At 40.0% G+C, this 21,780-nt stretch overlaps 1 protein-coding gene across 1 annotated transcript; it reads right to left on the reverse strand.

Annotated features, from left to right (window-relative positions):
• Window positions 1–4,554: 4,554 nt before the first annotated feature.
• On the reverse strand, window positions 4,555–21,363 carry LOC135543920 (T-box transcription factor TBX5-A-like). Its single transcript, XM_064971236.1, has 8 exons — window positions 21,220–21,363; window positions 20,793–20,887; window positions 18,769–18,888; window positions 17,210–17,357; window positions 11,475–11,627; window positions 7,374–7,465; window positions 5,320–5,552; window positions 4,555–5,144 (listed from the first exon to the last, which is right to left on the reverse strand). Exons 1-8 carry the CDS (start codon window positions 21,361–21,363, stop codon window positions 4,555–4,557), a joined length of 1,575 nt encoding a protein of 524 aa, XP_064827308.1.
• Between the last annotated feature and the right edge of the window lie 417 nt (window positions 21,364–21,780).

Genomic DNA, 21,780 nt, shown 5'->3' on the forward strand with positions numbered 1-21,780 from the left:
TATGTACACATTCACATTCACAGGAGTTGCACCAATCAATGGAATAACAGGTAGCAGAAAAATGAATTCCAGGCTAAGATAATGGGTCTAGACTGTTTTCGTCACTGAAATTTCAGTTCTCACACTGTCTGCCTGCATGTGTGTGAGTTAAAGAGATCACACATCATCTTGTGATATCCTGTGGTACTGAATGACACATATGTGTGCTGGAATGTGAAATGAACTGTTATATTTCCACTAACCCTCCAAGAAAACCATTTCACATTGATTGATGGAGCTTTACCACTCCCTGCGCTGCATCTCATTCTTTATGCGTTGCAACATCAAACCTGTCCATATGCCCATCCACATTATTACAGAAACCGTTAGTTCATAGCAGAGTGAATTGATATACAGCGGGGTCCGGAATTATTGGATCCCTTGATAAAGATGAACAAAAAAGACTGTATAAAATAAATAATACAAATAATGAGTTCTATTGTATTTTACTTTTTATTTTTTTTTACATTATTAGTTATTGTCCTGCTGGAAGATTCAAGTCCTGGTACTTGGTAAAGTTCATGATGCCATTTACCTTAACAACAGCCCCAGGAGAAGTGAAAGCTAAATAGCCCCATAACATCAAAGATCCACCACCATATTTTACAGTAGTGATGAGGTATTTTCTGCATATGCATTGTTCTTTCGAATGGCCAAAGCCACCATTGTTGTGCGTGGCCAACGAGCTCTATTTTCATGTCATCTGATCATAGCACCGCCTGGAGTTTGTAAACAGCATTGGCACTTGGATTCGAATCGATGTTATGGTAATATGACGCGGAAATAGAGGACTTTGGCTGCCGCACTAGCGGTGGATTTGGCCTTCGAAAGACCAGTACTAACGCCCAATCCCTACTGTAAAATATGGTGGTGGATATCAAGGTTATGGAAAGATTCTGTGTGGAGGAATGGTCTAAAATGTATGCTCCAATCTCTTTTTGGGGAGGGTGCTGGAGTATTGAAAACAGGGGAAACAATATTTTATTACTTCTTTAAAAAAAGCTCTTTCTCTTAGCAATTCTATTAGTATAAAATTATATATTTACTGATCAAAAATATAAACGCAACATCTAAAGTATTGGTCACATGTTTCATGAGCTGAAATTAAAAATGCCAGAAATGTTCCATACACTCCATACACACAAAATAAAATTCTGTGCACAAATTTGTTTACATCCCTGTTAGTGAGCATTTCTCCTTTGCCATGATAATCCATCCACCTGTCACGTGTGGCATATCAAGAAGTCGAATAAACCGAATGATCCTTACACAGGTGCACCTTGTGCTGGGGACAATAAAAGGCCATTCTAAAATTAGCAATTTTGTCACACAACATAATGCCACAGATGTCTCAAGTTTTGAGGGAGTGTGCAAGCTGTTGCCAGAGAATTGAATGTTAATTTCCCTAACATAGACCGCCTTCAATGTTGTTTTGGAGAATTTGGCAGTACGTCCAACTGGCCTCACAACCACAGACCACGTGTACCCACGCCAGCCCAGGACCTCCACATCGGAATTCTTCACATGGGGGATTGTCTGAGACCAGCGACCCGGACAGCTGATGAAACTGTGGGTTTGCAAAACCGAAGAATTTCTGCACAAACTGTCATTTTAGGGAAGCTCATCTGCATGCTCGTCTTTCTCACCAGGGTTTTGACCTGACTGCAGTTTGGTGTCGTAACTGAAAAAATGCTCACCTTCGATGGCCGTTGGCACGCTGGAAAAGTGTGCTCTTCACGGATGAATCCCAGTTTCAGTTGTACCGGGCAAACAGAGTGTATGGTGTTGTGTGGGCAAGTGGTTTGCTGATGTCAACGTTGTGAACAGAGTGCCCCATGGTGGCGGTGGGGTTATGGTATGGGCAGGGATAAGCTACGGACAATGAACACAATTGCTTTTTATTGATGGCAATTTGAATGCACAGAGGTACCTTATATGAACTGTAACTCAGTAAAATCTTTGAAATTGTTGCATGTTGCATTTATATTTTGTTCAATGTGTGTGTGTATGTATGTATATATATATATATATATATATAAAGCTCAGAATTTAAATTATTTATTTTATACAGTCTTTATTCTCTACTTTATCAAGGCATCCAATAATTCTGGACCCAACTGTAGCATCCCATTAGATAATTTAAAAAATGGTGTGTTATGTTAGGGAGAACACTTCATCATAAATGGTCCCAATCATGAAGTGATTCATGAGATTCTGAGGACCTTCTAAGCTTCATTAAGCTGATCAACAACACGCTCTTCTGTAAAAGAACACAATGTGAGCATCAGGCTGTGGTTGAAAACAGTGATCAAGGAGTGGTCAACTCTGGTCAATATGTCTTATAAGGTAACCAATCAACTGCACCAAGGGGCAAAACCAGCACAACATGTAGACAGACAGACAGAAGATTTATGAGGGGCTTCAGAGGGGTTGGCCAGACAGCAGACCTTTAATCCTCAGGATTATCTATTGAATAAAGAGAAACTGGGGACAAGTATGTATAATTAGTTACTGCTGCCTACATTGGGATGACAAGATTTAACATTTGTTGCAATTAACAAAAATGATGTGTATACAAATAAAGGAGCAAAAAGTCTATGGTCAGAGTTTTTGTCCATTATCCCACACTTTGGTGTATCACATTAGTGTCTCTTATGGTTTTGCATAGCTGTCTGTACCTATGTAGAGTTGTAGTCAAACATCTTATCTCTGTACAGAGTCCTATAGATCCCAAATGATGAATTCAATGTTTCATGTTTAAGTAGTTTTGTTAGGTGTCACAACAGTAAGCGTCATCAAAATAATAGGACAGGTCAAATCATAAAATACAGAATCCTCTTTTAAATTTATTGCAAAGATTTCCGTATTCTATATACACCTGTGTTTATTTACACCGCAGTAATCCATCTCTGTCTTTCTTAGACTTTTGACAACTGTAAATGCATGTCCTGATTTCTAAAGCAGGATGATTAAAAAAGAAAATACATTTAGCCTAAATAAACAAAGTAACAAAAAGAACGGGACTGACTAACACATTTCGTTGTCGATACAACAGGAACAAGTTGATTTACAATACAGGAAAAAAATAAATACTATCGACAAGTAACGTTCTATCAACTACAAGCATTTTAAAAATAAGTCTTTGTCCATACATAAAACTGACCTTTGACATATAACATGACTTCCATATGTTGGCAGAAATTACGTGTATTTTGACTGATGTCTTGTATAATCTCTGAAGTGACCATTATTTCATATTATCATTATTTATCTATATCAATCTTTGCCTCTGGTTCTACATTGTTAAAGGCGTCACACACCAGACATATCTTTGTTTGCTCTAGTTGAGTTCATGACTGTAGTCGCGGGAGAAGTGCCAATTGTAGGAGCATAAATGAAAAGATTGAGAAACAACACACATTTACTGGGTACAACATAGACTAATAAAAATGGTGTTTTCAATTACCCAAATAAAAATATGCAATCACCTTTTCACCGGTTCTAGCTTATATCTCTTATAAGGGCAGTGTCTGAATGAGAACCACTATGTCAGAAGGTTTCTTGTTTCTTAGCTTTCGTTGCAGGTACATTTTTCCACACACCTTCTCCAGACAAACAGCAAACCATATCCAAATATTTCCAGGTCAAAGTGTGTGTTGTACATGCCAGAGTTAGAGAGGATATCAATACACACTTCCTCTACAGAACACACTGTCAGCTTATTGACCTGTCAACTGCCTATGACCTCACCGTTATGTCGACCCGTATCCATGGATATGGTGGTCATGTATTCAAGTTTAATGCCGAGCAATACAATGTCTTTCATGTAAGTATCGAATGTTTTCTGTCCTTTGTCATTTTGATTGACGAATCTGGCCAGCAACTCACCGAGTATGTTTTCAAAATAGCCACAGAAAAAGAATCACATCTTCTGAATTTCTGTAGAATGCTTTTTAGAAAGTAAGTATTTCACTACAAAAGCCCCAAACAAAATGAAAACTTTTTTTTGCACAAAATCTAAAGCATGTAAAGGTTGACAGGATAAAGGTCAACAAGATTTCTACTTGAAGCAGAAAAAAGAAGAAAACATATCCTTCAAGCACCAAGATGTATAATACACTATCAAAACAGGACATTTTAAAAATGGGAGTCTCTTGATAAAATCACTTCTGTCCCTCCTGCAAAAGCATTGGCTTTTAAACTTCTATTTAGTTGTCCTAATAAGACTCCTAAAAACTCAATGGTTAATGCTTGTCTCCACCTTGTTTTGATCATCCTCATGATGTTTGCCCATAGGCGCAGTAACTGCAAAGACATTTCCACTTCCTCTGAGTCCACTGTCCAATGTCCAATGTCCAATGCTTGAGGCATTCATGGATCACCCACTAATCTCACGAGACTGCACTGCCATACTGTATATAGCTTAAAAATATAAATATAGATGTATCTAAAGTCCCACCTTATCACTGTCCTTTTTTCTATAACTTCTTCATCGTTCCTATGAAGAAATCCCTTTTAGCTGCTCTCATTCCACTCTGGCATGATGCTGACGCTGTGCACCGCGTGGTACTGATGAGGCGACAGCGTGCGCGGGATCCCGTGTGAGTACAGGTACTCGCTGCCTTGGAGACCTGCAGTGGGTGACTGGATGCCTGCCCCGGGGCTGCACTGGCGGCCCAGAGTCTGATGGGCCATGGGGCCCTGGTACATGGCGTGGTGGGCGTCACCCAGCTGCGGAGAGGCGTGGCCTGCCACCCCACTCAGTCTGGACACCAGGGGCCCAGAGGTGAAGTGGGCGGAGAAGTGCTGGTAGGGCAGCCGCTCCATTGGCTGCATGGTGGTGACGGAGCAGCTGCCGTAGGGTGAGACGCCAGCCCAGGTGTTGCAGCTGATGTCCTCCAGGCTGGGGACGGGCTCGGCCCCCTGGGAGGCGCTAGCGTACATACAGGCCTGCCTCTGGCTGGACTCGGACCTGTAGGGCCCCCCGGGCAGGCCCAGGCTCTGTGGGTAGCTGACGGGACGGTAGTAATGGTCGTCCTCGCTGGAGGAACTCTCCAGGTAAGCCTTCTTGTAGGTGTGCTCTCCTGAGTGACAGTCATCCTCCACTATGGACCGACAGGAAACAGTTACAGTTACAGTATGTATACATACTGTAGACTCCTATCAGCTGAACAAAACATTGTACATATTTTTACTTTAGTAATCAACTGTGCTTCCCTTTTTTCATGCTTCCTAACAATCAATCAATCCCATCTCATATATCATGATAGCCTGGCCCACCTTTTCTCTTGATGCAGTGGTAGTCCTGGCTGTGCTCGTGTGGGAGAGGGTAGGAGCCAGACTGGGGCAGGAGATCCTGTGAGGTGCTGGTGGCCCCATTCTCACACTGGGTGTACTGGGAGGCCAGGCCACTGGGGTTGGCAATACCCTGCACCTCCCCACTGAACGGGCTCTGGCTGGTGCCCACCCTCTGACGCACTGTACTGCGAGGGACCACCGGGTACTCCTTAGTGCTGCAGACATACATACAGAGACAGGGTTAGGAAATGATGATAACATTTACTGTACTGTATGCTTCTTCAACTAATATTACTACCACTAATACTACCACTACTACTACTATCATTGCCATTAGTATTTAATCATCACCTAAGTATCCTAGATCAATAATCCTAATTATCCTCGTCATAGTATTTGTTCATTTATTTGCATTCATAATGCATTTTCACATGCAAAAGAAGAAGATAAATATATTACTTGACAGCCTGTTATCAATTTGAGGACTGCGTCTGACCTCAGTCATTAACCATGGCTGACTTATATACACACTCTCTTTCGTCCAATGATCGGACACTATACCCTTCTCAATGCTAACAAACCACACTGACCATCAATGAGACAAACCCACTTAGGATTCACAGAGGGACAATGTTCCAGAGTATCAGTTTCTAGTGGAAAGACAGGGATTTATTCCAGTCACATTAATCTAGAGGATCCATGAATGGACCATTCTTGCCTCGTCTGTTTCTTTGATTTCTTTTAACTGTTACCTTTGAACCAGTGACCTGGTTTTGCAATAAGCTCTCCCTTGGAAATACTAACCAAGACCAGACGTGCTGAGCTTACTGTACTTGGCAAGACAGGACAGTGGCATTTAGGAGTGATAGTCTGGTTTGGCCTTTGGCCAATTAAAATCAATTTACAAATGTCTATAAAAAAATAACTATTCCACTTACATATTATCTTGTGATATGAACCAACTTAATCAACGTCTGACTTAGATAATCCAAAATGAAATTTGCAATATCAATTTGTTAAAACAGTCCTGCTGGCTTACTAGAGAGAATGTTCTGTTCTCCCATTCAAAAATTCATGGGAAGCAAAGTTTCACTGCAGCATTGGAAAACAAGGCTCCTTTCCCATTTTTCTCTGATTTCGGAATGCTCTGTTTGAAAGGCCATGCAACACCTTAGTTGGCGATCTAGGCAAGTCTCAAACCAGATTTCCTCCTTTGAAAATGTGTGGACGCATGCGTAAAGCACTCATCTGGAATGAATAAAGGGGAGGGGCATGTGGTTGATGCCGCTGCTGGACCAGCCATATCATCAATGCACAGATGACTGGTAGGAATATTGGGTAAAGATGGATTTCACTGGTTCAGAAGGCCCTGCCAGATAAGCTATAAAAGCCCTGGGACAGAGAGACTGGCCTCTGCTCAAGAACTACACTTAAATCACAGCTGGGGAGAGAGGAGCAGGGGGCGGTGGGGCTCACTGAAAATAAGACTCATATCTGGTTTGCATTTCACTGACTGAAGGATTACAACGGTGCTTGTGAAGTGACACTGATTACAATGCTAGTAGTCCTTATCTACTATAATATTGGTTACATTGTCTAATGTCTGTTTCCAGTTTATCATCTTACAGTATAGTGTGCTAAACAACTGCTAATGATGGTCATTTTGGATTATTTCTAGTAGGCTGAGATAGAAAAGATAGGCAACTGAACCAAAGCTTGGCCATTGGCTATGTGTCTGTTTGAGACTGTGATAGGTTTCTACAGATGTAGGTTCTTAATTTGACCAGTATTGTCATAGAAAGAGAATCGTGCAGCAAGAGGATTTGAACGTTTAGTCCATAAAGTTGCTTGATCGGTGGTTGGGCTATTAGCTGGACAAAATAGGCTATATGACAAGTGCAATGCTGTTAATATAACTGTGTTAGTGCAGGTGTTCAGTGAATTTAAGTAAATCACAAAGCTCATATGCATTTCATGTGGTGCAGGAAACTTCTCAACAACAAAAGTGTGATCAAATTAAGATCCTAGTTCTGTACCTTTGCATTCTGGACATCCGATGGAGCTCCATGTCATCACTCCCACGGAAGCCTTTTGCAAATGGGTTATTCTCTATCTTCAACTGGGTTATCTGTAAAACAGCATGCAGATTTGTAGGTTGTTACACCATTCAACCGTCAGTTACAACAATATGTAAAAAGATAACTTAATATCACAATGCTATACTTGTGTTTCCTTTCCTCTATATTCTGTGTGTACTAGTTGTGTCCTTCGAGGCCTATAGCAGGATATGTTCACTTAAAACTAGCGTGTTTACCCTCCCATGTGGAACATCAGCCTCATGATGCTTTTGGGATGAGACACTTTCCATAGGTCCACATGCGCTGTGGTCAGTCTCGTGACAAACTGAACCTGTCACATAAGCACCTGAGGAGAAACCTCACAGAACCTGTGGTTTGAAGTCTGCTATTTAACAGTGTTGGGGAAGCTACTCTGGAAATCTAGTTTACCAAGCTACCAATTACTTCACATTGGAAAAAGTTAAACTACACTAAAGCTACCCTCTAGAAATACAGTTAACTAAACTAAAGTTACTTTGATAAAGTAGTTCACTACATCCAAACTACATGGTGAAAAAAAAATCTAAAATGCCATATATGACGAATTGCAAGAACCAGTCACATTGGGGTCATATGTTCACAAAATGTGTTATCTACCCTATTAAACACAAAACAATGTTTCAAGTGATAATTAGACAGGTCTGATGGCCAAAAAGAATGCAAAGTATTGCCTACTTCACCCATATTTTATTTTTGAAAAAACAAACTAGCCTGTAGTTCCGGTAGTTAGCTACATGGCAAAGAAGTAATTAACTACTGAAAACGCTACCTAGATTTGAATTGAGTTAAACCACCACCAATTAACACAAAATGTAGTTAAATTACTAGTTGAACTACATGTAGTTCACTATTCCTCAACACTGCTATTTAAAGTACTTGGATGATAGGCCTACTGTACTACTTGGTTGATGTGCTCCTGTTTTAGTATTACCATGTAGATGAATTGACCATGTGCTCAGTGTAAGCACACAATTTTATCCGGAAAAGCAACATTCATTCATTAATTCTAGCCAAAAATGTAATTTTCCATGGACTGTCCCCATAGGAAAGCCCTTTAAGGGTTCCAAGTAGAACACTTCCGTGTTCCATGTATAACCCCCTGTCGAAAGGGTTCGACCTGGAACCCAAAAGGGTTCTACGAACGGTTATCATAAGGGGACAGCCGAAGAACCATTTTAGGTTCTAGATAGCACATTTTTTCTAAGTGTAGTAACGACTCCGAGGTTAAACAGAATGCAGGGATCACCCTCTCGCAATGGCGCGCTGTTTCTGGCAGGTAGGCCCTAATTAGTTGGCGGGTCGAATGCTTACCGCCTCACAACAAGAATGGATTTTTGTCCACGCACTGGCTCTCACTTTCTACGAAACCTTGTACATCTCTTGTTGAGAAAAAACACGTTTTTATCTTCTCGTTAATGTATGGTGCGTTTTGGCACCATGTAGATTTTCATTGAGAAGCAAATGTAGAAAATAAAGTGTGGACAATAAAGACGTTAAGGGAATTCAATCTTTAAAAAAAAGAATAATCGTTTTCCAACAACATAATGATTCTCAATGTTAGATATCTATTTAAAAAAGCACTAATTTTGTAAATAACTGTTGGTGGTACAAAATGTTTGCAAAAATAACACCCTCAACAAAATAGCATATCCAAACGCCGAAGTAATCGCTTAGGCCTACCATGCCTATTTAATTGCAAGCATAATATGCAGGATAATTCAGGTGAAATATTACATTAGGCGGGCAAGGATAGCATAGTAAATGCAAATGTTAATGAAACGAAACCTAATTCACTAATGAAACTTTGATGAAAAGTTTCTATTACTGAACGTCAATCAGGTTGCATCACTTATCACTTGGACCAATTTCTACCAGACTATACAAATGTAAGACTATTTCAAAACGTATATTATAAATATTGAATAGTGTGCTGTTGGTTGTATCAAAGAAAGCGCCCTGAATTAACGCTGATAGTATGAAAGAATTAGACAAGCCTGGGGTAACAGAGTTTCCTAACAATTCTGGAAACATTTATAGGCCTATACACCCCGTTAAATACAAAGCACGTTGTTACCAACTCGTTAGATATACTTGTCTTTACCACAGATAGCAACCATGACAAACATTCATTCATAATACAGTAGGATACTGCATTTGTTTATATCATGCATTGCATGTGATATTTGGCTATGGTATTTACTATAATGCAATTATAATTCGTTAGAGGTAGTCAATTAGCTGGTACAATTATACGTTCAGATTCAACATTCCTAGGACCAAAGCTTTTCTGTAGCCTATTTGCCTATTGATTTGAGAACAGAAGATGTGAAAACGCGAGTTATTTTCAAAATAGCTTACTAAGAAGGAATTTGCTATATTTGTTCAATTCAAGCCTATAGTATGGTCAAGTTTGACCGTTTTGACGGCAGATGGCTGCGTCTGCTCATGCGCGTTAGTGCCCTTTCCCCAAAATGCATGATTACTTTCTCTAGTTGAATTGGCAGATGTAACCTTCTTGGATTATGTATTCGGTGAAAAAGTTACGGTAATCAGACATCTATCTGGAAGTCTGGCAGGCTCTGGTAATAATAATTAGTCCATGTTGCATTCTCAGGTCCCCTCAATAAACTCCCTGAATATAATGAATGGTTTCTCCAGAGTTTCAGTCATTTGAATTTCCTGTTTCTCAGAGTCTTTGGGAATTCGGATTGGCTCAGGACACATTAAGGGTCCTCGCCCCCTTGCATATTCCCTCTGTTCCACACTAAAATCTGACTCCGACATAGTTAAAAACGGATGTTAAACAGATGCAGAAACGATAGGACAACCCTCCTAAGATTATGAGTCGTCAGAACTTGAGAAAAACGAATTATTTAATATTATTTCGATGTCTTCTCTAAACGCTCCAAATCGCAATCAAAATAAAGCGCATTCAACAAGTGGATGTAAATGTTTTCAAGTTCATATAGAAAAATATCACAATAAATATATGTATGCCTCGGTATGGTAGTGTGCATGAAAGAAAATACTCATGTTTTAATCTAGAATTGACTTATTTAAGTATAACTAAAATTATAATACTTGCGAGCTCGAGTCCTTGCGTAATAGTCTATGTGCCTGTGAATGATCACATTTCAATAAGAAACAAAAATAAATGCACACATTAATTAATTGTTTATGATTACAATAATCACAATATGGACTATTTCGACATTTACTGCAGCTTCAGTATCCTATGGAGCACATTGGTGACAATAAAACAAGCTGTTGCTTTATTTCTTACAGGATATAAACTGCTACATTTTCTCTAGTAATATACAATAGCCTATCAACAAAGCGCAAACATAATAAAGAACATACACTCACAGGCCAGTAATACAACTTTCAAAATGTATGAGGAGTATCTGTAATTCGTATCGTTGAGTTTAAAGTTTAATGAAACAGGACCAGTCACTGAAATTACCAAAAGTCTCTTGAGGTCGTGCGTGCCTTATCCAATATTTTGGACATTCGGATTCCCCGGCCCCATAGGACAGCTTACTCACATCTGCCAATGACTGAATAGGATATCGATGATTATCAGACGTGGGTCTTATGTTCTGCCACTGCTCATGGGGACATATAATTACATCGGACTCCATTTCTTGCGAAAGGATACACGCTATCCGTTTTATTATTCAAGCTTTGATAATGAGCTCATTCGTCGGCTGTACGTTTTACCGTCAGGTCTTTAGCAGCAATAAAGGCTACAGCATGAGCAACTTTCTGATGCTAATGAACTGTTTTCGATTATTCCATGAATTTTTTTCCTACGTGTTGTGACGTTGTGTCACTGTCAATTGACAAGGCGATGCAAAAAGGCGTTTTTACTCTATGCTTATAAGTCAAAAAGTTTGTATTAGTTATAAACTCTGTGTAATTAATTACTAATCTATGATACACTGACAAATTCACAACAATTTAGGCTATTCACACACGTACAATACAATTACTTAAATATGTCCAAAATCGAAGACTTACCTTATGATTCTGGTAGGACGTAACCGCAATGAAGGCAGTCTCTGGGAAGACGTGGGTACAAAACGCCGTGTTCTTGGAGCCAAAGCCGTTATTTTCATCCGCTTTCACGATGTGAATCCTGGGTTGGTATTTATGCATGGAGTTCAGGATAATCTGAAGAGAGAAATGTATGCCTATTTGTATTTTGACTATTTCTGTTTTCTCCTGACAAATAGGACACCCTGACGCATAAACTCACCAAAACACAAAGTCTGATATTATCAAAATCACATTCAGATAAATCTAAACCAGTGTTTTTTTTGTTGAGTTTGCCCTAGTACTACACAACTGATTCTACAAATAAACTCGTCAACAAACCTTTGATTAGTGGAATCAATCCGGTGTGTAGTGCCGGGCAAATGTGTAGCCATTTGGGTCCCCAGCACCAAGAATAAGAAACATAGTTCGAAACCCATTCAGAAAATTCAGATAAACTCAAAATACTATTGCTAGTGCTTTGAATAAAACATACAAATATACTGAACAAAAATATAAACTCAATGACTGAGTTACAGTTCATATAAGGAAATCAGCCAATTGAAATACATTCATTAGGCAGTAATCTATGGATTTCAAGTGACTGGGAATACAGATATGCATCTGTTGGTCACAGATACCTTAAAAAACAAGGTAGGTGTGTGGATTAGAAAACTAGACAGTACTGTATCTGGTGTGGCCACCATCTGCCTTATGCAGCGTGACACATCTCCTTCTCATAGAGTTGATCAGGCTATTGATTGTGGCCTGTGGAATGTTGTCCCACTCCTCTTCAACAGCTGTGCGAAGTTGATGGATATTTGGTGTGAACTGGAGCACGCTGATGTACACGTCAATCCAGAGCATCCCAAACATGCTCGATGGGTGACATGTCTGGTGAGGATGCAGACCTTGGAAGAATTGGGACATTTTCAGCTTCCAGGAATTGTGTACAGATTCTTGCGATATGGGGATGTGCATTATCATACTGAAACATGAGGTGATGGTGGCAGATGAATGGCACAACAATGGGCCTCAGGATCTGATCACGTTATCTCTGTGCATTCAAATTGACATCGATAAAATACAATTGTGTTCATTGTCCATAGCTTAAGCCTGCCCACACCATAACCCCACCACCACCATGGGGCACCCGGTTCACAACGTTGATATCAGCAAACTGCTCGCCCACACGATGCCATACACATGGTATGCGGTTTAATGGCTGTTTGGATGTACTGCCAAATTCTCTAAAATGACGTTGGCGGCTTATGGCAGAGAAATTAACATAAAATTCTCTGGCAAAAGCTCTGGTGGACATTTCTGCAGTCAGCATGCCAATTGCACACACATTTTAGAGTGGTCTTTTATTGTCCCCAGCACAAGGTGCACCTGTTTAATGATCATGCTGTTTAAGCAGCTTCTTGATATGCCACAACTATCAGGTGGATGGATTATTTTGGCAAAAGAGAAATGCTCATTAATAGGGATATTAACACATTTGTACACAGAATGAGAGAAATCCGCATTTTGTGAGTATGGAACATTTCTATGATCTTTTATTCCAGCTCATGAAACATGAGACCAACACTTTACATGTTACATTTATATTTTTGTTCAGTGTATATAAAACACACAAAATATTTATTAAAACCAAGAATACTCATATAGCAATTCACTTTACCTTTATTTAACTAGGCAAGTCAGTTAAGAACACATTCTTATTTACAATGATGGCCTACCCTGGCAATTGTGTGCCGCCCTATGGGACTCCCAATCACAGACGGATGTGATGCAGTCTGGGTATGAACCAGTGACTGCAGCAACACCTCTTGCACTAAGATGCAGTGCCTCATAGGATGCAGTGCCTCATAGACCGCTGTGCCTCATAGACCGCTGTGCCTCATAGACCGCTGTGCCTCATAGGATGCAGTGCCTCATAGGATGCAGTGCCTCATAGACCGCTGTGCCTCATAGACCGCTGTGCCTCATAGACCGCTGTGCCTCATAGACCGCTGTGCCTCATAGACCGCTGTGCCTCATAGACCGCTGTGCCTCATAGACCGCTGTGCCTCATAGACCGCTGTGCCCCATAGACCGCTGTGCCCCATAGACCGCTGTGCCCCATAGACCGCTGTGCCCTATAGACCGCTGTGCCCTATAGACCGCTGTGCCCTATAGACCGCTGCGCCAATCGGGAGCCCAAGATACAGTATATGTACATTTATTTGACCATATAATTTAAAGTACAGTCAAAATCGAAATGTGAGCATAGCTTATATGTAACTCTACAAACACCTCACTGAAGGGCATGATAGTAATACATTCAGTAATACATTACAATGCTCTTTACATCCCATGAAAATGCACATATGTCAGAAAAGATGAGTTCCCATTGTAACACGTAAACATCTTCTCTTTCCCTGCATTTGCCCTGACTCCTCCGGTCTAGTAAAGCTAAGTGATGACTACTACCATTGGCGACGTTAAGACGCAGTCCACCCAGCTGAACTTGAGCCCTGAACTCTTCTCATGAGGCCATCTCATCCGCAGGCTTTAGTCTAATTGGTCTGACATACTGTGGAGTCATGGGCATCAGCCATGAACAATCTAATGATTTTTAATTTCATTAAATCCACTTACATTTGCAGATAACAAAACAGGGTTTTTTTTCTCCATTGCCCCCTCAGGAACCCCCTGCACCCCTGCCTCTGGGCATTCCACCTATTTCTTATCTGTAGGGTTGTTTTAGTACTTTCCTTTCAATTGCCATGCTGCAGAGAAAAGGGAGAGGATGCCCTGACCTCCTAGACTGCTGGGGAATTACAAAGACATGAACTCGGTGGATTCTCACAGCTGATTGAACAGTTCACCCTCAGAATAGAGAGTAAATAGTTGTCCACTGTGAATTTTCCAAAAGCCCTTTGATAGTAGGTTAGTGTACAATGCATTTGATTGTCTTCGAAACAAAAAAAAGGGTGAATGTACTAACAGCCAACACTGGAAATGCATTATGACTCACATTGATGTTACCCATTAAAAATACAATGGGTCAAAGCTGAAGTATTTGTGAAGTATTTTAAAACACTGAATTAGATAAAAAGCTGTGGGAGAAAACAGAATGTATGCTCACATTCACCAATCCCACCACAAAGCCTCCAGAGGAAGTTGGTTAGGGACTTGTAAATAATTTATGAACAACAGCCTATATCACCGCAAATGTAAAAGTTCTGTCCTACAGATTCACTATGATACAAACTTTGATTTAACACATGTAGATGGCTGCAACCTTGTTTTCTAACTCCTGAAGACATCTATGTGCCATGTGACCTACACCAAGAGTCTTGTGTTCATTTTCTACAGACAACAACATGAACCACAGACAGGGTTGGGGTTCCCTTCGTGTCTGTCAGTCTGTGAACGGGTGACCACAGAGCATAGCAGACCACCCACTAGGCCTCCAGCACACGCCTTGTCTCCCTGCCCAGTTGCCCTTGCTCCCTGCATCTCCATTCCCCCCGACTCTGTATGATAGTATTTAATGATAGTGAGGGATCAGCCTGGGTCCCCAGCGGCTGCCCTCTGCTTTCAAGTTCCTCCACATCAGAGGGCTTTCTGAAGCCTTTGGATTAACAGGCTTTGTACACCATCATCTATTGCTCATCTCACACTGCCATTGGAACATAAACAGTGGGATATCCACACTCCACCCTCCTGGCTAAAACATGTGTGGGGAGGACTGGACGAGTACCCCAGCACCAGCAAATTGGGGGAGAAGATGAATAACATTGAGAAATGTTTCGCAAGTTGAGATGGAGATCAAAGCCCTAGCTGAGGCTTGTGATAAAACGTAGGCCATAAACTGAAAATGGGTAATCATATATGCATACTATTGGTATCAGATAGAAACTAACGCCTCAATTAGCAACCTAACCCAAATAACTGAGATTATACCATCTATATGAGTAAACAAACATCATATATATATATAAATATATATATTGTCAATAAGATGTACTGTAAACTTTAACAATAGCAAAATTAACTGTAAAAATCAAACTAAATATCAGAAATCCCTTCAATAAACTCGCATTCACACTCAATTACAAACATACACAGTCATAAAAACATTCATTTCAACCTTCTGAAACCTACAGGAGCCACTGGTTTATCCCAGCATGCTCTCTGGCTGGGGAGGGGAGGTTCTGCTCTGTTCCTCCTAATTATCAAACAATTGTAAAGAATTGTACTGTTTCCTCCTATCTGTCTACAACCTACCTCACTGACATGTTTCAACTCCATGTATGATGCTAGTAATTATAAATTGTCTCAAAGTTATTTCAACCAGCTGGACAAACAAGCTGATAGAATTGTTTTTTGGCCTAGCACCAGTATTTCATTTATGAATCCTATGGAACTTTCTGAGCACGAAAGAGGGCATGCCAGGAACCACTGCAACCAATTAAAAATGCATTCTGGCCCGAAATTTACAACACTGCTCACAATCCAACTGAACTGAGCTCCAATTTCATTCTACCAGCTGGGATTTGGCAAGGCAACAATCACTATAAATTCTCACACACCGCCAAAGGAGTCATGTGATCGGGCAGAAGATAGATAGTGCTGTGTGTGCTGTAGGTTCTTTGGTCAATGGTTAAAGAGAATATAATCTGTCCTATTGCTGACTTCAAAATTACACGCATTGTGCTGTAGATTTGCAGTGAGCCAATACTTTTACACATGCAAACAATGCAAAATGGTTTCCAATCAACATACTCCCTACTACGGCTATCATCAATGATGGCAAATTGCTGTTAAATCTGTGACCATATGATTATGTGCTGACCTTTATAGTGTTATGGTTTGCATCCAGTTTGATATTTGCTTATAGCAGAAAGAGGCGGCAAGGTAGCCTAGTGCTTAGAGTGTTGGACTAGTAACCGAAAGGTTGCGAGTTCAAATCCCCGAGCTGACAAGGTACAAATCTGTCGTTCTGCCCCTGACCAGGCAGTTAACCCACTGTTCCTAGGCCATCATTGAAAATAAGAATTTGTTCTTAACGGACTTGCCTAGTTAAAAAAAGAGCAGGCTCAACCAATTGCAATTCTAATCAGCTTCATGCATGAAGGTGACCAATATTGTCACTTTCCTTCATGCCATAATTCAAGAGATGGATGGAGTAAGTTTATCACTTAACTTTCTAGAATTGTTGTAGTTCTCACTTTTTTCTTATTGCCTATTTTGTGCATAATCAATTTCTTTAACAACCAATATTGTTCTTGTGATTGTTAATTAACAAAATATTAATAATTGCATAGGGCAGTTTGTATGTCCTATAAAGGATAACTATTGTATCGTAATCAGTCCTATCCTGTATTCTCTGTTTAGATGTCTAATTTGGACACAATGTCACCCAAACCTGGACCCACGTGAACCACATCTCTAGCCCAGAGCACAATTGTTAACATCGAAGAAAATCGATTATGTAAGTGATATTTGTGTTTTCTATATTGTTTCAGACATGGATCACAACATCTAGGGTCTTGGGAGTTCATAATGAGAGCGTCGTTAAAAGGAAAGAAACGGATGCCATCTGAATTCTAATCTTTACTAATGCATGCAGATGTTGTGTTGATAATTATAAGCCACAGTATTCCTTTACGAAAATCATTATGCGCTTTACAGACCAACCCATAAAATATGAAGAGCCGTAAACATACATGTCCAAAAGGATCCAGGTGGTTGTTCGTCAGTTTCAGCTTCTGGAAAGAGACTAGCTGCCTCATCCAATGCGCCCCAGTCGCAGGAGAGTCCGGGTGAACGTAGAGCCTCCCGGGCATGGCAGGTTCGGCCTTCCCGGTCACAGACCTGAATCACACCACCAAAGTCAGCGTTTAAAAAAATACTTTCCCTACTGCCCCACTGTTTCCCACTGCTGTTTATGAAAATGCCTCAGACACAATTCACTTTTAATCAGAAATACAGGTTTAGCCTAATTTGTCGCCAAAGCTTCTTCGAAATAAATTAATTTAAGCTATTTGGTAGTAGGACTAGGGTTTGTTCCAAAACTGGAGATTTTACCAAGGTTATCCCATTATAGGCCAATAGTTCGTGAAATTGAAGGTTCGACAAATGCCTTTAGTTTGTAGTTTTTAATACTGTCCACGTATAGCCTATTTGTGTTTAGCCTACTCTCACGCCAAAGTAATACGAATGGCACATTTTTGTGAAAAAGGCTATTGTGTGACAATAAATGCAAACTGAACACATGTTTTTATATAATATCCCACATTAAGCCTATAATCTTGTGTCGTATGGCGTGCTATACGTTGACCAACAACAAATAACCTGCAATTTGGCACCGGCGAACATTATTTTCTTAGTTGACCAAGAGCGGATTAGTTCCACAACATGCGCTGAGCAGGTCATTATCAGCGTTATTTGCATGTGATTATACTCTTTAAAAACCCTCAATAGAAGGACCACTGACCCCAAAAAGGCATTGTTGACCAGATGGATATGACAAATTGTGTTTAAGCTACGTTTCACGGACGGCAAGGAGAATGCCTCAGAGGTGTCAGAAGAGAGCTACACCCTCACCATACGAAACATCAACGCTATATTAAATTCGCATAAAACACAAAAATAGCCTATGCCTCCATTCGGTAGTCAGCACAACTCCGCAGCACTTTCCAAGAATCCCCCAACTCAATTGCCTTACTCCACCCGAAAGTCACTTCTTCTTCGGATTTGGTAAAATTGTATTTTAAACTACACTAGGCTGCACAGCCTACAGCAAGCAACATGTTTATACATTTGAGACATAAGGAATAGTTTGCTAAAGATTGCCTACTAGGCCTACGAAATGCATGGGAAAAGAATTTGAGGCATAAACCTTACAAATTCAATAAAAAAAAGTTTAGTCCCAAGATTATGAATCTCATTCCATAGCGTGAAGTATTAGGCAATTTATTGACATAAACTGGATACATTCTTATAGGCCTACTGGGATAATTTATTGCACATTGACTGTAGTTTCCATATATCGATGTATGCAATAGTAGTAGCCTGAGGGCATAGGCCCATATGCTACTGAACTGCACTGTGCTGCGATTAAAACAGAAAACGCCTCATTATAGGGTTGTGAAACATCCTGGAGCAGAAAATACGTATCATAATGTGTTCACGTGATCATGTTGCATACATGTAGTTGTGATATGGCTTTGGAAATAGCCCGGAACGGTCCAAGAGGCACTTGTTTTGAAAAAGTCCTACATACCATTTATTATCGGCGAACTTGTAGCGATGGTCATCCGCAGGCACGACATCCATCAGGAGTATGTATTTAGTTTTAGGGTTCAATCCAGTGACCTTCACTTTGAAGCTGGGAAACATTCTTCTGCAAATGAAGCACGACGAAATAGTTACACAATGCAAGTGCAAATGTCTCCCATGAAATAAAGTATGACTGCTATCATTGATTGAAGTGACCATTTGCTTAAGGGAATGTAGGATTATTGACACATTTATGGAATAGTCAACATTGTTCAACTCTACATGATGTCCTGCCTGTCATATAAATTGATTACAGTTCCGAAATCATACTGTTAAAATCAATGAACTTCTACAACCTTGACACAGGCCTTGCATAGAAGCCCACAACGTGTTCCAAATTTAGCAAAGCTTAAACAAATCTACGAATGACCTACACTCCACGTCTTTAGGGGTGGGTGTAAACCCCACTGCTTCAAAATGAATATCAACGTCAGACACACACAACCAAATGAAGCTTAGAACATCAATCAATAAAACAAAAGAAAACAAATGGAAACTAAAGTAGCCAAATATATATTTTGTTCGTTTGGAAGCGACTGCATACTTTTACGCATGCAACAAAAGAAAACAGGCTATTCTGCGAAGGAATGGGCCTATTGTTTCTCGGTTTAAGGAAGCTTATTTTGCATCAAATGCCCCACTAAAACCAGATGCATGTGTGACGTGTGCACATATATTTCCAGATGTGCCAATTTCCACAAGTAAAACGTCAGCAATGGTATAGAAATTGCTAAAGAAAAGAAGTCGTACGCTGAAGTGGCGATTTGTTTTACTAATCCTTTATTTAACGAGGCAAGTCAGTTAAGAACAAATTCTTATTTACAATTACGGCCTAGGAACAGTGCGTTTGCCTTGTTCAGTGGCAGAAGGACAGATTTTCACCTTGAAAGGGATTCGAGGTATCAACCTTTCCGTTACTGGCCAAAAGTTCTAACCTCTAGGTTACCTGCCGCCCCGGATGATGGGAAGGAGTAAGGGCTGAGGAGGGATGGTTAATAAAGTCTTAAGCCAAAAAGGGGGAATGCATGGACATAATACAAAAACGGCTTTATGCAGCCATGAGAAAAAACATTAACCCAATGCACCTAAGAAGGCTATTGAAACATCACTGAAATTAATAATAAATACCTAAAAGCCACAAGACGATTTGTTAACATGAGCAGAGACCACCGACCATCATGCATATTGAAGTTCACAGGTACAAGAATATCTCAACCATATTCCCTGAGAGTTTCTAAACAGACCAGTTAGACGGAATTGCTAAACGAATTTACACTCCGCCCCCTGCTTTTTGCCTTGAAAAAAGTCATTCGACAATTGTTTTCAATATGGCAAACGTGACGAACAACTAGGGTAGAATGAAAAGAATATCACGTATTCAACTTGGAAAAATACACCTCAAAAATCAAATGGATGGAGAATGAGAGAGAGGATTACAAGAATGGAGGTGATATAACGCGTAATATATGTCACGTGTTGTTTATTTGACTTGTATCTAGCCAAGGCTCTGTCTTAAAATAACTCTGCCTATATAGATGTATTTATGGTATTTATCTCTTGGCCTATTGAGAAAAGTGAAAGTAGGCCTCCTTCCAGAAACGAAGACAGCATTCATTTCACTATCACATTATTGAAAAGTAATGTGTGCTCTGTGCTCATACATCAAACATAACATGGACGGATCCACTTTTTCAGACACAGAGCTGTCTAAATTAGTACCACTAAATGTTGACAATTTTTGTCAACAAATAATTATTCAAACATAACCTCACATGTATGCCTAAGCGTATGGCATACATGGATAATTAATATAATTAAAGCATACACACACGACATAACTAATTTCAGTAATATATTGGTGTATGTATGTATATATTGACCATGGCAACAATATTTAAATGATTGTATGTTCCTAAAATGTATCTGCATAGCCCACAATGCCCGTTTATGCAGGCGTTGCCCTCTTACCTTCCTGCTTTGGTGATAATCATCTCCGTCCCCACCTCGTGAAACTTCTCCCACAGTTCCCTTTCGTGCAGGTACACCTTTATCCCCTCCATTCCCTTCACAATTAGACAAGTCAAACGAATATCAATATCACTTTTCCTTGCAGTTGACATCATTCTGCAAGCTTAATTAGCCCAATCATTATACAACTAATATATACTACTCTATGTCATGTAATTCATATCGGGACAATGTTGTACTGTAGTATAAATTCCATGATAGTTTAACTAAAACTTATAGATATTAATATCATATTAACCTACTATTCACATGTGGCTACTCTGAAGTAATACTATAGATAGGCATATAGGTCCAGAGCAACCTCTAGGCAGTGACTTGAGGCTGTCGACCTGAAGAGCATAGGTTCAAAATAGTTAGTAACGCTGACCTGTTGAATATATGTCGTCTGGGAGGATGGAGATTTGCCCGAAGTTCCATTTGGTTTATCTGCTTTACTCTCGGAGTGTAATTCTTTTGACTCTGAACCGCTTGTCGAATTTTGGAGCCCAACGGTTTCATCCTGGTCCGCCATGTCTGGAGCTCCGGAGACCAAGGCCTCAACTGTCAGATCGAAACAAAAGCACATTTTAACGTCACTTTCTCAGTCCTGAATATACCTATGCGCATAACTTTCTTTCCAATACATTTTTGATGTGACATTAGTCAATTGAAATTCCAGTTCGACTGAAACGACTTGTAGGTCAAAATAAAATACCAACGACATACTCAACACACGCAGTCTTCATACTTTTAATACATTTCAGTTTGCGACTCTTTCATTGAAGAAAGATTGCGCGTGTCGTAATGATTCTCAACTGCTATACCTCTATGGCTGTCATTATAATTGATATAATAACTAAGAAAATAAAGACAGAAATTAGCAGAAATTATTACAATAAGAAATATGTATGTTGGCTACGAGTATTCATAAACATAGCAATGGAGATAC

The sequence above is a fragment of the Oncorhynchus masou genome, chromosome 8 (assembly GCF_036934945.1).
Source record: "Oncorhynchus masou masou isolate Uvic2021 chromosome 8, UVic_Omas_1.1, whole genome shotgun sequence".
Classification (NCBI taxonomy): Eukaryota; Metazoa; Chordata; class Actinopteri; order Salmoniformes; family Salmonidae; genus Oncorhynchus; species Oncorhynchus masou.

Coding starts and splice junctions, on each gene's coding strand:
- LOC135543920 (XM_064971236.1), bottom strand. CDS start 21,363: ATGGCGGACCAGGATGAAACCGTTGGGCTCCAAAATTCGACAAGCGGT. Junction 18,889..20,792: donor ATTATCACCAAAGCAGGAAG/GTAAGAGGGCAA, acceptor CTTCATTTGCAG/AAGAATGTTTCCCAGCTTCA. Junction 17,358..18,768: donor AAGTTCGCCGATAATAAATG/GTATGTAGGACT, acceptor GGTGTGATTCAG/GTCTGTGACCGGGAAGGCCG.